Source organism: Cenococcum geophilum, assembly GCF_001692895.1.
Source record: "Cenococcum geophilum 1.58 unplaced genomic scaffold K441scaffold_91, whole genome shotgun sequence".
NCBI lineage: Eukaryota > Fungi > Ascomycota > Dothideomycetes > Gloniales > Gloniaceae > Cenococcum > Cenococcum geophilum.
In genome coordinates, this window is record NW_027137649.1 from 271292 (window position 1) to 282690 (window position 11399).

At 37.0% G+C, this 11399-nt stretch overlaps 1 protein-coding gene across 1 annotated transcript; it reads left to right on the top strand.

Annotated features, from left to right (window-relative positions):
• Positions 1 to 7515: 7515 nt before the first annotated feature.
• K441DRAFT_682820 (ankyrin) lies at positions 7516 to 8287 on the top strand (the record flags this gene model as incomplete). The annotated part of the gene is made up of 2 exons (XM_067651623.1): positions 7516 to 7541; positions 7594 to 8287. The coding sequence occupies 2 exons, from the start codon at positions 7516 to 7518 to the stop codon at positions 8285 to 8287; spliced, it is 720 nt and encodes a 239-aa protein (XP_067496679.1).
• Between the last annotated feature and the right edge of the window lie 3112 nt (positions 8288 to 11399).

Here is an 11399-nt window from a genome sequence, read left to right on the forward strand (position 1 = left end):
TACTAGACTTGGCGCTAGTTTAGCTATTTAGTAGTTATAATCGTCTATAAGTTTTTATGGTCGGTAATAATTTTAAACGGCTCTTTAGTCCCTTATAGCTTAGGACGCTATTCCTCTAAAGCCTTAACAATAGCTAAGAGTTCTTTATTATAGATTTTATAATTATACTTTAGTATAGAGTGCTTTATAGAGAAGAATACGACCAGTTTTAATTTTCCGTCGTTGTTATACTAGGAAAGGACTCCACTAGAAGCCTAATTTAATACATCTATCTCTACCACTGTTTTCTTCGTGTAGTTATAGTATGCTAGTACTAGTGCTAAAGTAAAGGCTCCCTTAAGGGCCTTAAACGATTTGGCTTATTTTAGTCCCTATAGCTATCCGATATCCTTCTTTAGAAGTTTTATTATAGGTATAGTAATAGCAGAGTAGCCTTAGATAAATTGTTAGTAGAAGTTTACGAAGCCAAGAAATTTTTATAGTTCTTTAATTAATATTAGGTCCTTTTATTCCTATAAGGCCTATACCTTCTTAGGGTCCATAGTTATACTATTAGTCGAGATAATTAAGCTAAGGTATTTTATTTTAGTAGAGTAGAACTTAGACTTATTAATATTAATCTAAAGTCCAGTATTACTAAGTCTTTAGATAACTTTATTTATATACTTAGTCTACTTAGCGCGCGTTTTAGAAAAGATAAGGACGTTATTAAGGTAAGCAGTGCAGTAGTTGTTAAGGGCGTTATATAAAATATAGTTAATATAGTTTTAGAATATAGTAGGTGCGTTATAGAGGCCGAATAATATAACTAGTATTTTATAGAGTCTAAACCGGGTAATAAATGCTATAAGCTACTTATGGCCCTTCGCAATCCGGATCCGGTTTAACGTAGTAATTATATTAAGTTTAGTAAAGTACTTAGCACTATAGAGTGCGTCAAGTATCCTGCGGATTAGTAGTAGTGGGTATTAATTCTTAATAGTAACTATATTTAGGCCTCGGTAGTTATAGTAAATTTATATATTACCGCCAGGCTTAGCAGCGAGGAGGAGTAGTATAGTAGCTGGTAAGGTTAATTCGCGGATAAAACCCTTATCTAGTATCTTATTAATCCACTTCTTTATATACCTAAGTTTAGCAGGTAAAAGTAGTCTATTTTTATAGTACGGGGCCTAGTTTCTAGGGGTGATCTTAATTTTATGGTCCTATAGTTAGTAAGGGGGCAGCTTATCTACGTTCTTAGGGAGGAAATACTTAATATATTTACTAAACTCCTTTAGTAGGCGTTATAAAATATCTTCGCGGGTTAATCCTAATTTGCCTTTTAGGAATTTTTTAACATTAGTATTAACTATCTTCCGATATAAAAGCTTGGGTTTAGTTTTTAAATTTATCTTAAGGAAGTTATAGAAATAGGGGGGGAGCACTTTACGGGCTTCCTTTATCGTATAGTCGCCTTCCACTAGCCAGCGGAAAGACCTTTCTAATAGGTTCGGTACTTCTATTAGGCCTATAGGCAGCTCTTTAAGCAGCTGTCAGTACTTATCTTATTTAACTAGTTCTACTAACTCCGCTATATAGATCCTTATTACCTTTACGTCTTTTTATTTATAGAACTGGGTGAAATTAATAGTATAAGTATATTTAATATCGTCTAGGTTAGGGCGTGTCTAGTTCTCTAGTGCTATGGCTAGGCTAGCATAGCTTAGTTAGCCTAGGGGGGCGGATATAAGGCGGCGGCCCTATATAGTACGCGCGGGAGACGGGTATAAGGTTAGGCGTTACGGTGGCGCGGTTTCTATTATCCAGGTCTTAGTAGTTTTATAGCTAGTCCTTACTATAACGCGAGCTATAGTGTGCGTATATAGCATATGGCTTAGTTCTAGGTATTAAGCTAGGCGGCTAGGGTTTAAATAGTACCTAGGTTAGGGTTAGATTCTTAGTAGTAGTAGCGCGAAGCGGACTTTCTTCCTTGGTCTTAGTAGGGCTGTCTAGCCTATTATTTTAGTCTTAAGTGCTAGGGTAGTCTAGTCTTCCACTATCTCGTTTCTTTATAGCTATATAGGCTCCCCTTTATTAGGAACATCTTTTACTATTAGGGCTTTATATATAGTCCTAGGCACTAGGCTTAATAGTACTAAGTATCTACATAGGGCGTCCCTACTAACATTAGTTATCCCCTATAGGAGGTAGAGCCTAAAGTAGTAGTTTAAGTTAAAGCGAATCTTAAGTTTCCTAAAGCTAGGACAGGGCTTATACTTCTAAAGCTAGGGTATACCTAGAATAATTAGGATAGTGGGTAAGAGTTTAGTAATAAAAAAGAGTATAGCTTTAGTATAGAGGCCAATTAATATTTAGGTGGTAAAGTAGTCTATAATAAGCGAAGTTAGGATGCTATTTATAAGGCGTAGTAGCCTAAGTGCTAGTAGCTTCTTAGTTATAATATTATACTTTCTTATAATAGACTCTATGTTAGTAAATACTATTATAGTACTACCGGAGTCTACTAGGCTTACTATATTAATATAAACTTAGAAGTATGGGTTACGTAATAAAAAGAGTTAGGTTTAAATAAGGATTAATTTCTTATTACTATTTACTAATCTAAGATTAAGTAGTAGTTTACTAATAAAAAGAACTAATTAATCTAGTAATAGGGACCTAATCTTTTTGTCTTTCTCCTTATATAGTTTAAACCCTTAAACGCAACTTAGTCTAAAGGTCTGCCTTTTAATAACTAGGGTATAGAGCTGTCTTAGTAGGGCGGTCTAGTGTCTATTTAGCTAGTAGTATCGGTCTTAGTTTCGGTTGGGCTATAGAAAGACAATACCTTACTAACGACATAGCCGTGTTCGTATTCGCTAGCGCGAAGTTGCTAATACTAGGCGTTATTAACGGGTTAAGCTTCTATATAGGGTATAGTTTAGAGTAACTAAGCTATAGGGTTAAAGGGGTGGGGTTATCCACCGCGGCTATAATAGGCTTTACGGTTACCGCGTCTATAATAAACTCTACGGTTACCGCGTCCGCGGTTATTAGTTCGCGTTATTTAATAGGGTGGCATTGGGACTAGGTTTACTATCTTAGTAGGGTTATAGGCATTCTTCTAGTGGCTAAGCAGGCTATAGGTAAGACATAGTCTATTATTAGTATAACGCTTACACTCTGTATCTAAGATTTTATTAAGGTTATAGGTTCTCTAGTTACTACTAGGGTTAGGGTTAATATAGGGGTAGGGGCTTAGGTAGGTAGGCAGTAGTTAGCGTTCTTCTTAAGGTTAGCTTAGTATATATAGTTTGTAAGGTTTTTAGAAAATATATCTATCTACTTACTCTAACCTATATAGTCGCTGTTATTAATTTTATAGGTAAGTCTAAGTACTAGCTCTTCCATCTTTAGAGAGATAAACTTTTAGAGTAGGTCCACCTTCTATTCGTCTATCTTTTTAGCGCGGACTATTAGCTTATTAAGCTCTCCCTTTTAAAACTAATAATTACGTTCGCCCTAGGGGAAATGGTTAAGCTTATTCTTTACAACCTGGGTTATATTAAGGACCTCATAGTAAGTAGTAAGGTCTTTAAGTATATCTTCCTTAGTAGGCCATTTCCACGTAGATATATTGTTTAGGTTCTTATATATAAGCTCTAGGCCCTATTTAATAAACTTATAGGCCTTATCCTCTAGTATATCTAAGATATAAAGGATCTGGGACTAAACTATATTAAAGTAGTCCTAGTCCTAGTTAAAGACTCCCTTAATCTTAATATACCAGGTCTTAAAATTAGCTTATTATTCTAGCGGGGTGCCTTTTCCGCTAAATATTAGCGGGTCTTTAGATCTCTATTTTTTCTACTAGGTTACTACCGTTATTATAGGGGTTAATTATTTTAGAACGGTGATAGTCTTTGCTTAGGAGTTAATAGTTCCTATCTAAGAAGCAATAAGGGTACTAAGGTTTTTATTAGCTTTCTTATTGGCGGTGTTTATGTTATATATACACTATAGTCCTACTTTAATATTATTAAGGAACTCGTTTGTATAGTTAATAAGGGTAAGATAAGCTTTGCTGGGCTTAAAGGTCTTAGGGTATAGTAGAAAGCGGCGGATTGTCTATGCGATATTAGGGTATATCTCTATAAAGAGGTCTATAAAAACATCGCGGGGGTTTTAGGTTTTGGCTATTTCGGCGTCATTAGTGTCGCCTATCTAGGCGCTAAATAAAAACTAAGGATCGTTTTAGGACTATGCTAGGGATATATTAGTTTTAGCAGAGGTGTATGTAGGTCGCGATTGCTTTAGGGCGGAGGTTAATTAGCCAGGGTATAAGGAATTAGTGATCGCAATAGGGCGTAAATTAAAGATACTATAAACTGATACAGTGCTATAATAAAGTAGACTAAATAACTACGTTATAGTATAAAGAGGGAAAGAAGGTGGAAAGGGGGTAGTGTATATAAATAGTAGGGCCAGCCGCTAAGTCGCTAGTGGTGGGCTAGCTAATAGTAGGAAATAGTATAAGATAGTATACGTCAGGTCAGTGCCGTGACAGTTAATAATTAAATTAACTTCTCCCTATCTCGCTAGTAAGACGTTATTTCCTCCCTATAGCTAGTTATGCCGGTTAAAGCCTCCTATAAATATTATATCGGTTTATATACCTATCTTATTCTATATTTCCTAGATTAGTTAGTATAATTTACCAGTTATATTCTATAGTGCCTCTATATTCTTTCCCTTAACGTATACTAATACCACTAGTACTAATTAGTTAGAAAGGCGTAGTACTACTATAGTAGGGTTTGCCGATTATATAGGCACCTATTTAGCTTTAATATCTTTTTAAATCTATAGCATACTCTATACTACCTACCTCTCTTTATACTAGACTATAGGTATTATTTTAGTCTAATTTAAGTGTCCTATAGGGGCTGTTATAACTATATTGTCTATTTTCTATATATATAGCTCTAATATCGCTAATACTCTAAAGTCTTTTAGTTGTTTATCGTTTATTAGACTCTATTATACTATACTCTACTTTTAAACATTTAGTTAAAGTACCTAAAGTATCTTATATATAGCGGGTAGGATAAAGTACTTAACAATTTTTATTAAACGATTTATGCAGTCCTCCGTATAGTATATATTTTAAAATCTATCCTTAGCAGTTATTATAATAATATCCTTCTTAAGCGCATCTAGCATATACTTGCGGTCTTATATATATAAATGCTTTATGCCCTAGTATCTAATACTAGTAGTATTATAATAGGCCGCTTTTAGGTTTATAGGTTCTAATATAGGCTAATTCCCCTATAATATAGAAGTATTAGTTCTATAGCAACCGTACTACCTTACTACTTTTAGTAATATATACTACTATTAATCTATATACCTTTCCTATGTCTTTTTTACTAAGCCACTATATCTAGGCTATGTATACGTTGTTCTCTTTTCTTAGTACCTCCACTATTTTATTTTAAATATTTCCTTTCTAGTTAAGAACTGCTGTTTAATTAGCGTTGTTAATTTTTACTAGGTAGAGCTAGTCTTATAGCACCTAAATACTAAGTACTAAGGTCTTTTAGGCCGCTTCTTTTATACGTTAGAGTTTAGTTTTATTTTTATAAGTTATCCTAATACGTGCGGGGTTCTTAGGGTCTTTAATTACTACTATATAGCGCTAGCTCTTATGGCCTTCCATTATATATATACTATTTTTAATTACTTATCTAATTACCCCCAGTTATACTTTGTTTTTATTTTCCTCTTTAACTCTAAACGTATTAACTATATAGTATAGCGTGTTAGTAATAGTTAATAGCATAGTATTTCTTAAAGAGAAGGACGTTAAGTTGCTTAGTTAACTGCTTAGTAGTATATAGGCAATATCCGCGTACGACGGAGCTGCGCTTAGTAGTGCTTAAAAGTTAGATAATTGGGTCTAGATTACCTTTATCTTTTCTATAACCTCTACTTTAAGCACATTAATCTACTCTATAAATATTTTAGTAATAACTTTAATTTAGTTTGCTTATGCCTCTTTCTACTTCTCTAATACCACTAGTAGTAATATAACTAAGTTAGTTAGCACCTTAATCTATATATTTATTGTTATATTTATCTTCTTAGTTATTAATTAGTTTACTATAGTGGCTATTATTACTAGCTGCTCTGCTCTCTCTTTAGCCATTACACGGTTTCTTATTAACACTGTTTAATCCTTAGGGCGTAGTTTTTTTCCCCGTACGCTTTGATCGTGGTACACTAGGGGCCACTGCTGCCATATAAACCGTATCTTCTGTATCGCTCTCGTAACTATCGTTTTTAAGGGCCTTGGTTGTTTTGGCGCGTTCCCGACGCGATTAACGCGTCAAGCCTCCTTCCGCCTCTGCCATCTCCATTTTTCCTTTCTTAACTTGGGTACTGCGTGCTAGGTGCGCGATGCGTTACGGGTAATAATGAGGATAAGGGTGCTCACAAAGGTGCTTCAAAGGGAAGGTAAGATTTGGTATGGTAGGCGGAGGTTTCGCTTATCGGGCCGACCTTTTAGCGTGGTCTAGCCGACCTATACGCACGCGCAATTGGCGCGCAGTTGAGGGCAACTCGACCGACTAGCCTAAGCAAAAATAAGCGAAAATTGGAAAATTAAAAAAATCTGTTAAGCTGTACGCAGGTTAGCTGTCAAATGCGCCAATTGCGCTGGTTGCGCGTTAAAAACGTCAAATACGTCAATGACGTCAGCGGCGTCGACTGCAGCTATTTGGCGCCCAATTGACCTAATTGGCAGCATTTAATTTTCACTTAATAGGTAGTTTAAACCCCAGCCTGCGAATATTTTCCCAATAAGATAGCAATCCTAAATATAGGGGTTATATAATGCTAATAAGGGTTTTATAAAGCTAGTAGGGGTTTTTATAAAGCTATACTATCTAGGTATTAGAGGATTTGCTATCTTGGTTACCGTCTAAGTCGCTTACTAAGATAACGATTTCCATTAACGTACCCCACGGGCCAGTGGGCCATACGGGCCAGTAGGCCACTTTAAAAACTTACTAAAAAAAAGGAAATTGACACCTTAATATCTTAACAACCGCTTAATAATAAATTCTAATAATTTAGATTTAGACTTTTATATATATTCTATAGCTTCTATTAAAGTTATATAGTAAATAGTTTAGTGGTTTTTAAGATATTAAAATTTGGGGGCTAAAATAAGGCTAAACTACTATATTTTAAAAACTACCAAACTATTTACTATATAACTTTAATAGAGGCTATAGAATATATATAAAAGTCTAAATCTAAATTATTAGAATTTATTATTAAGCGGTTGTTAAGATATTAAGGTATCAATTTCCTAATTTTTTGGTAAGTTTTAAAGGTAGCCCACTGGCCCGCAGGCCCACTGGCCCGCGGGGTACGTTTGTTACTCGGTCAAACAGCTTAAAATCTACAACTCCCATCCTAAGTCACAAATCAACAAGGGTAACCTGCTAAACAACAACGTTTTAAATGGCTGACTGTTCAAAGGAGAATGAGTATGCCACTTCCATGTCAATCTAGATAAAAGTCTTACCTATAATGTCTTAGGGAATATACTTTATTGAGGGCGGCAAGCCACGGCGACCAGGCGATAGTGAAGCAGCTGCTAGCGCGGGACGATGTTGAGGTGAACCTCGCGGACAACCAGAAATACACGCCGCTAGGTTTGGCGGCCCTAAATGATCATCAGGCCGTGGTGAAGCAGCTGCTAATGCGGGACGATGTCGACGTGAACGCCTCGAACATCGCAGGATACACACCACTGTGTATAGCAGCCGACGCAGGCCACCAGGCCGTGGTGAAGCTGCTATTGGAGCGGGATGACGTCGACGTAAGCCTTGTAGAAAGAAACTGGGGGAAAACGCCGCTGGGTTGTGCGGCCTACAGGGGTTACCACGCCGTGGTGAAGCTGCTGCTGGAGCGGAGTGACGTCGACGTGAACATCATGGACAACGGTGGAAACAGTCCGCTGGGTATGGCGGCCGGATGTGGCCATCTGCCCGTGGTGAAGCTGCTACTTAAGCGAGGCGACATTGACGTGAACCTCGCGGACAACGGAGGATACACGCCACTGGGTTTGGCGGCTCGCAAAAACCACCCGGCAGTGGTGAGGCTGTTGCTGGCGCGGGACGACATTGACGTAAACGTCGAGGACAACTGGGGAAACACGCCGCTAGATTTGGCGGCTACTAATAAGTACGAGGCCATAGTCAAGTTGATCTTAAAAAGAACCCAACGCTAACCACCCAACCCTATCCAACTCACGTCTTTTCCGAAAGAGATAACTTAGATAAGCTTACGCTGTATAAGTTAAATAATTAAGTTAGTATAACGTAATCTATAAGCAAGTGGCCAGTATAAGCATATGGCCACCCTATTATGCTACCGAGGGCAAATAATACGAATTGCTCAACTATAAATAATTATATTTAGTGTAGCTATCTACTAGCCAATTGCCTGCCGTCTAGGGCACGTACGTGCTGTATGTTCTATTGATTTGCATATACTGCACTTGCGCACTGCCCGTTGCGGTTGCTCAGCCGCTGCCTCTACTACCCCCTTTACTCCCCCCTCCCGGGCAGCTTGTGTACAAGAGGCCCCTTCTACTCCTAATAGGGCACCCCCCCTAGCTATATACGTACGCCGTTTTGCTCTCTTCCTTATCTAGCGCTAGTTTTCTACGCGTAGCTTCTCATTTTCGCCTACAAGCAGGACAGCGCTTAATATTGCCATTTCGCACCCCTTAATAAGCTGGCTAAGGGCTTGTCCTATTGGACTCGGTGGGCTATACATACGCCGTTTAAGATAGCGCCTTAGTAGGGCCGTCTCCTGTTGTAGTTCGGCGATATTATACGGTGTTTTGGCCGCCTAAGATGCGTTTAATTGCGGACGTTAGGGTGATGGCGTCTGATTTTCAGTATATAGCTATACTAGTACGCGATCGGGGCTATATAGAACTAGGCCAGTAGCTATAAATCCTGCCCGTATATTGTTTTAATATAGTGCTGCCTACCTAGCCTGCCTATATAGTGGTAGAAATTTGTATTTATTAATATAGTTAATACCGCGGCCTATAAGCTATTCTATAAGGCGTCTATATAATTACTTAAGGACTAAAAAACAGCCTATATTTAGTAGCTATAGTAGATATAACAAATACGCTAGTATATAGAGGATGACTATTTAATAATCTAGATAGAACTAATCAAATTTAGGTAATATATAGCTATTGTGGCTATTTAGTACTAGTAGCCTATATATACTAACTGTGTAATCCTTTATATACTTATAGAATAGATTTAGCCAGGTTAGGCTAATTTTATTTATTATCTATATTACAGGACGGGGGTAGTGGCTATAAAGCGTATATATTTAAGGAGTCCATAAGACGTTACGTAATTAATCGTAAGGGTTAAGGGCGTAAGGAGGTAATATACCTACGCGTAGCTAATATAAGCTATACGCGAGGTGTATATAAGAGCACGGGGCTCTCCTATAGAGGCCCCTGCGGTGGGGTTCTATAATACTACCCCCCCTCTTATAAAGGCGGAGCTCCGGTAATGCTGTGGTTACTATATATATATAAAAGGGACACTTAAGGTATAGAAAAGAAGAAAAGGGGGGTATTGCTAAAGGCTTAAAACAACGTTATATGATAGGGCTTAGCATCTAAAAATTCGACTAATTAGATAACTTTAACCGCCGGTTAAAGTTCCTAGATATTTTAACAATATTCCGGTTACGTAATCGCACTTTACCGTAATTTAACGGCAATTTAATAGCAATTTGCCCTTACGTGGTAATATATAATAGTTTAACTCTATAAGGGCTCTTATAGAGGATTAGGTATAAAGTCTCTACTTAGGCCCGGTTTCTATAGGTTCGCGTAGTAAAAGTTACTAATTAGATCCTTTGCATTTTTAAAGTCTTCCTATAGTTGCTATTCTGGCTAATTTATATTAAATCCTATATATATAGCTCTGTAGTAGAGTTGTTATCCTCTACCTTTACCAAAGTATTTAGAGTTAATAATTCGTTTAACGGTCCACTCCTTATAGTTCTTGTCTTTATTCTTATCTTAGATTAGTACTAATAGGGGTTTAGGCTATATCTACCCTAGTAAAGGGTTAGGCTAATAGAGGTATAGTAGCTATAGGTGAAATACGGGCTATATTTTGTGGGTAGCTAGGGTAGGCGGGAGTTCTAGCTTATATGCGGCTCCCCTATTAATAACTTGTTTAATTAAATAGGGGCTAAGGTTCTTATAATTAAGTAACTTTATAGGCCTCTATATAGAGATATTATATACATCTAGCTATACCTAGTCGCTAACACGTATCTCTGGTAGTAGCGTTCTATAATAGTTAGCAAAGTAAGCCTACTTTGCTTAAGCCTAGGCCATTTCTCCCTTATAGTAGTTAAGTAGATTTTTTATATGGTCTGCATGCTAGTTAGTAAGTAGCATCTTAAGGCGTTTTTTATATAGTAGTTTCTTATTAATAGGTTCTGGTGGCTCTATACTAGATTAGGGGTAATAACCCTTATTTACGAAAAACGGGGTAAGTCCTATAGTGGTTAAGATGTAGTTATTCGCTACGAATTTACCTAGTAGGAGGTAATTTACCCAGTTATCTTAACTATAGGCGACTACCTATTATAGGTACGCTTTTATGCTAGTATTAGCGTTTTCTAGTTACCTAGCAGTTTTATAATAAAAGGATATAGATATCTTAACGGGGGTACTAGGGCGTTAGTAGATTTGTCTCTATATATCGGAGTTAAATTATATACCTTAGTTAGACGTAATTAAGTTAGGTAACCTATATAGTCGGTAAACTTCGCGAAAAAAGGTATTAGTAATGTCGCTAACGGCTACGCCTTTAGTTAGGACGTAGTGGCGCTCTTTTATAAGTTGGTATATTATTATAAGGATATTCTTATAGGTACGGCCGTGTCGTTTATAGGGTAGTAGGTTAATAACGAAATCTATAGCAATATCTGCCTATTATTATATAGTTACTAGTAGAGGGTGTAGTAGTCCTTAGTACTTTATATTAAAGGCCTTAGCGCGCTTATAACCGTAGCAGGCACCTATAAAGCGTTTAACTAAGTCTATTATTTTTAGCTAGAAGTAGTATCAGCTAAAAAGCTCGTAGGTTCCTCCTCTACCTAGGTAGCCGCTTAATTGGAGGTTATAGGCTATTTAGATTAGTTGCTGTTATAGATTTTCTAAGTTAGGGATAAATAGGCGGCCTTTATAATAGAGCCTGTTTTTTTTTACTTTTAAGGCTGCTATATTAATTTAGCCTAAGCTTTAGAGGTTAGTAGGCAGCGTATAGGCGCTAGCGGTCTTT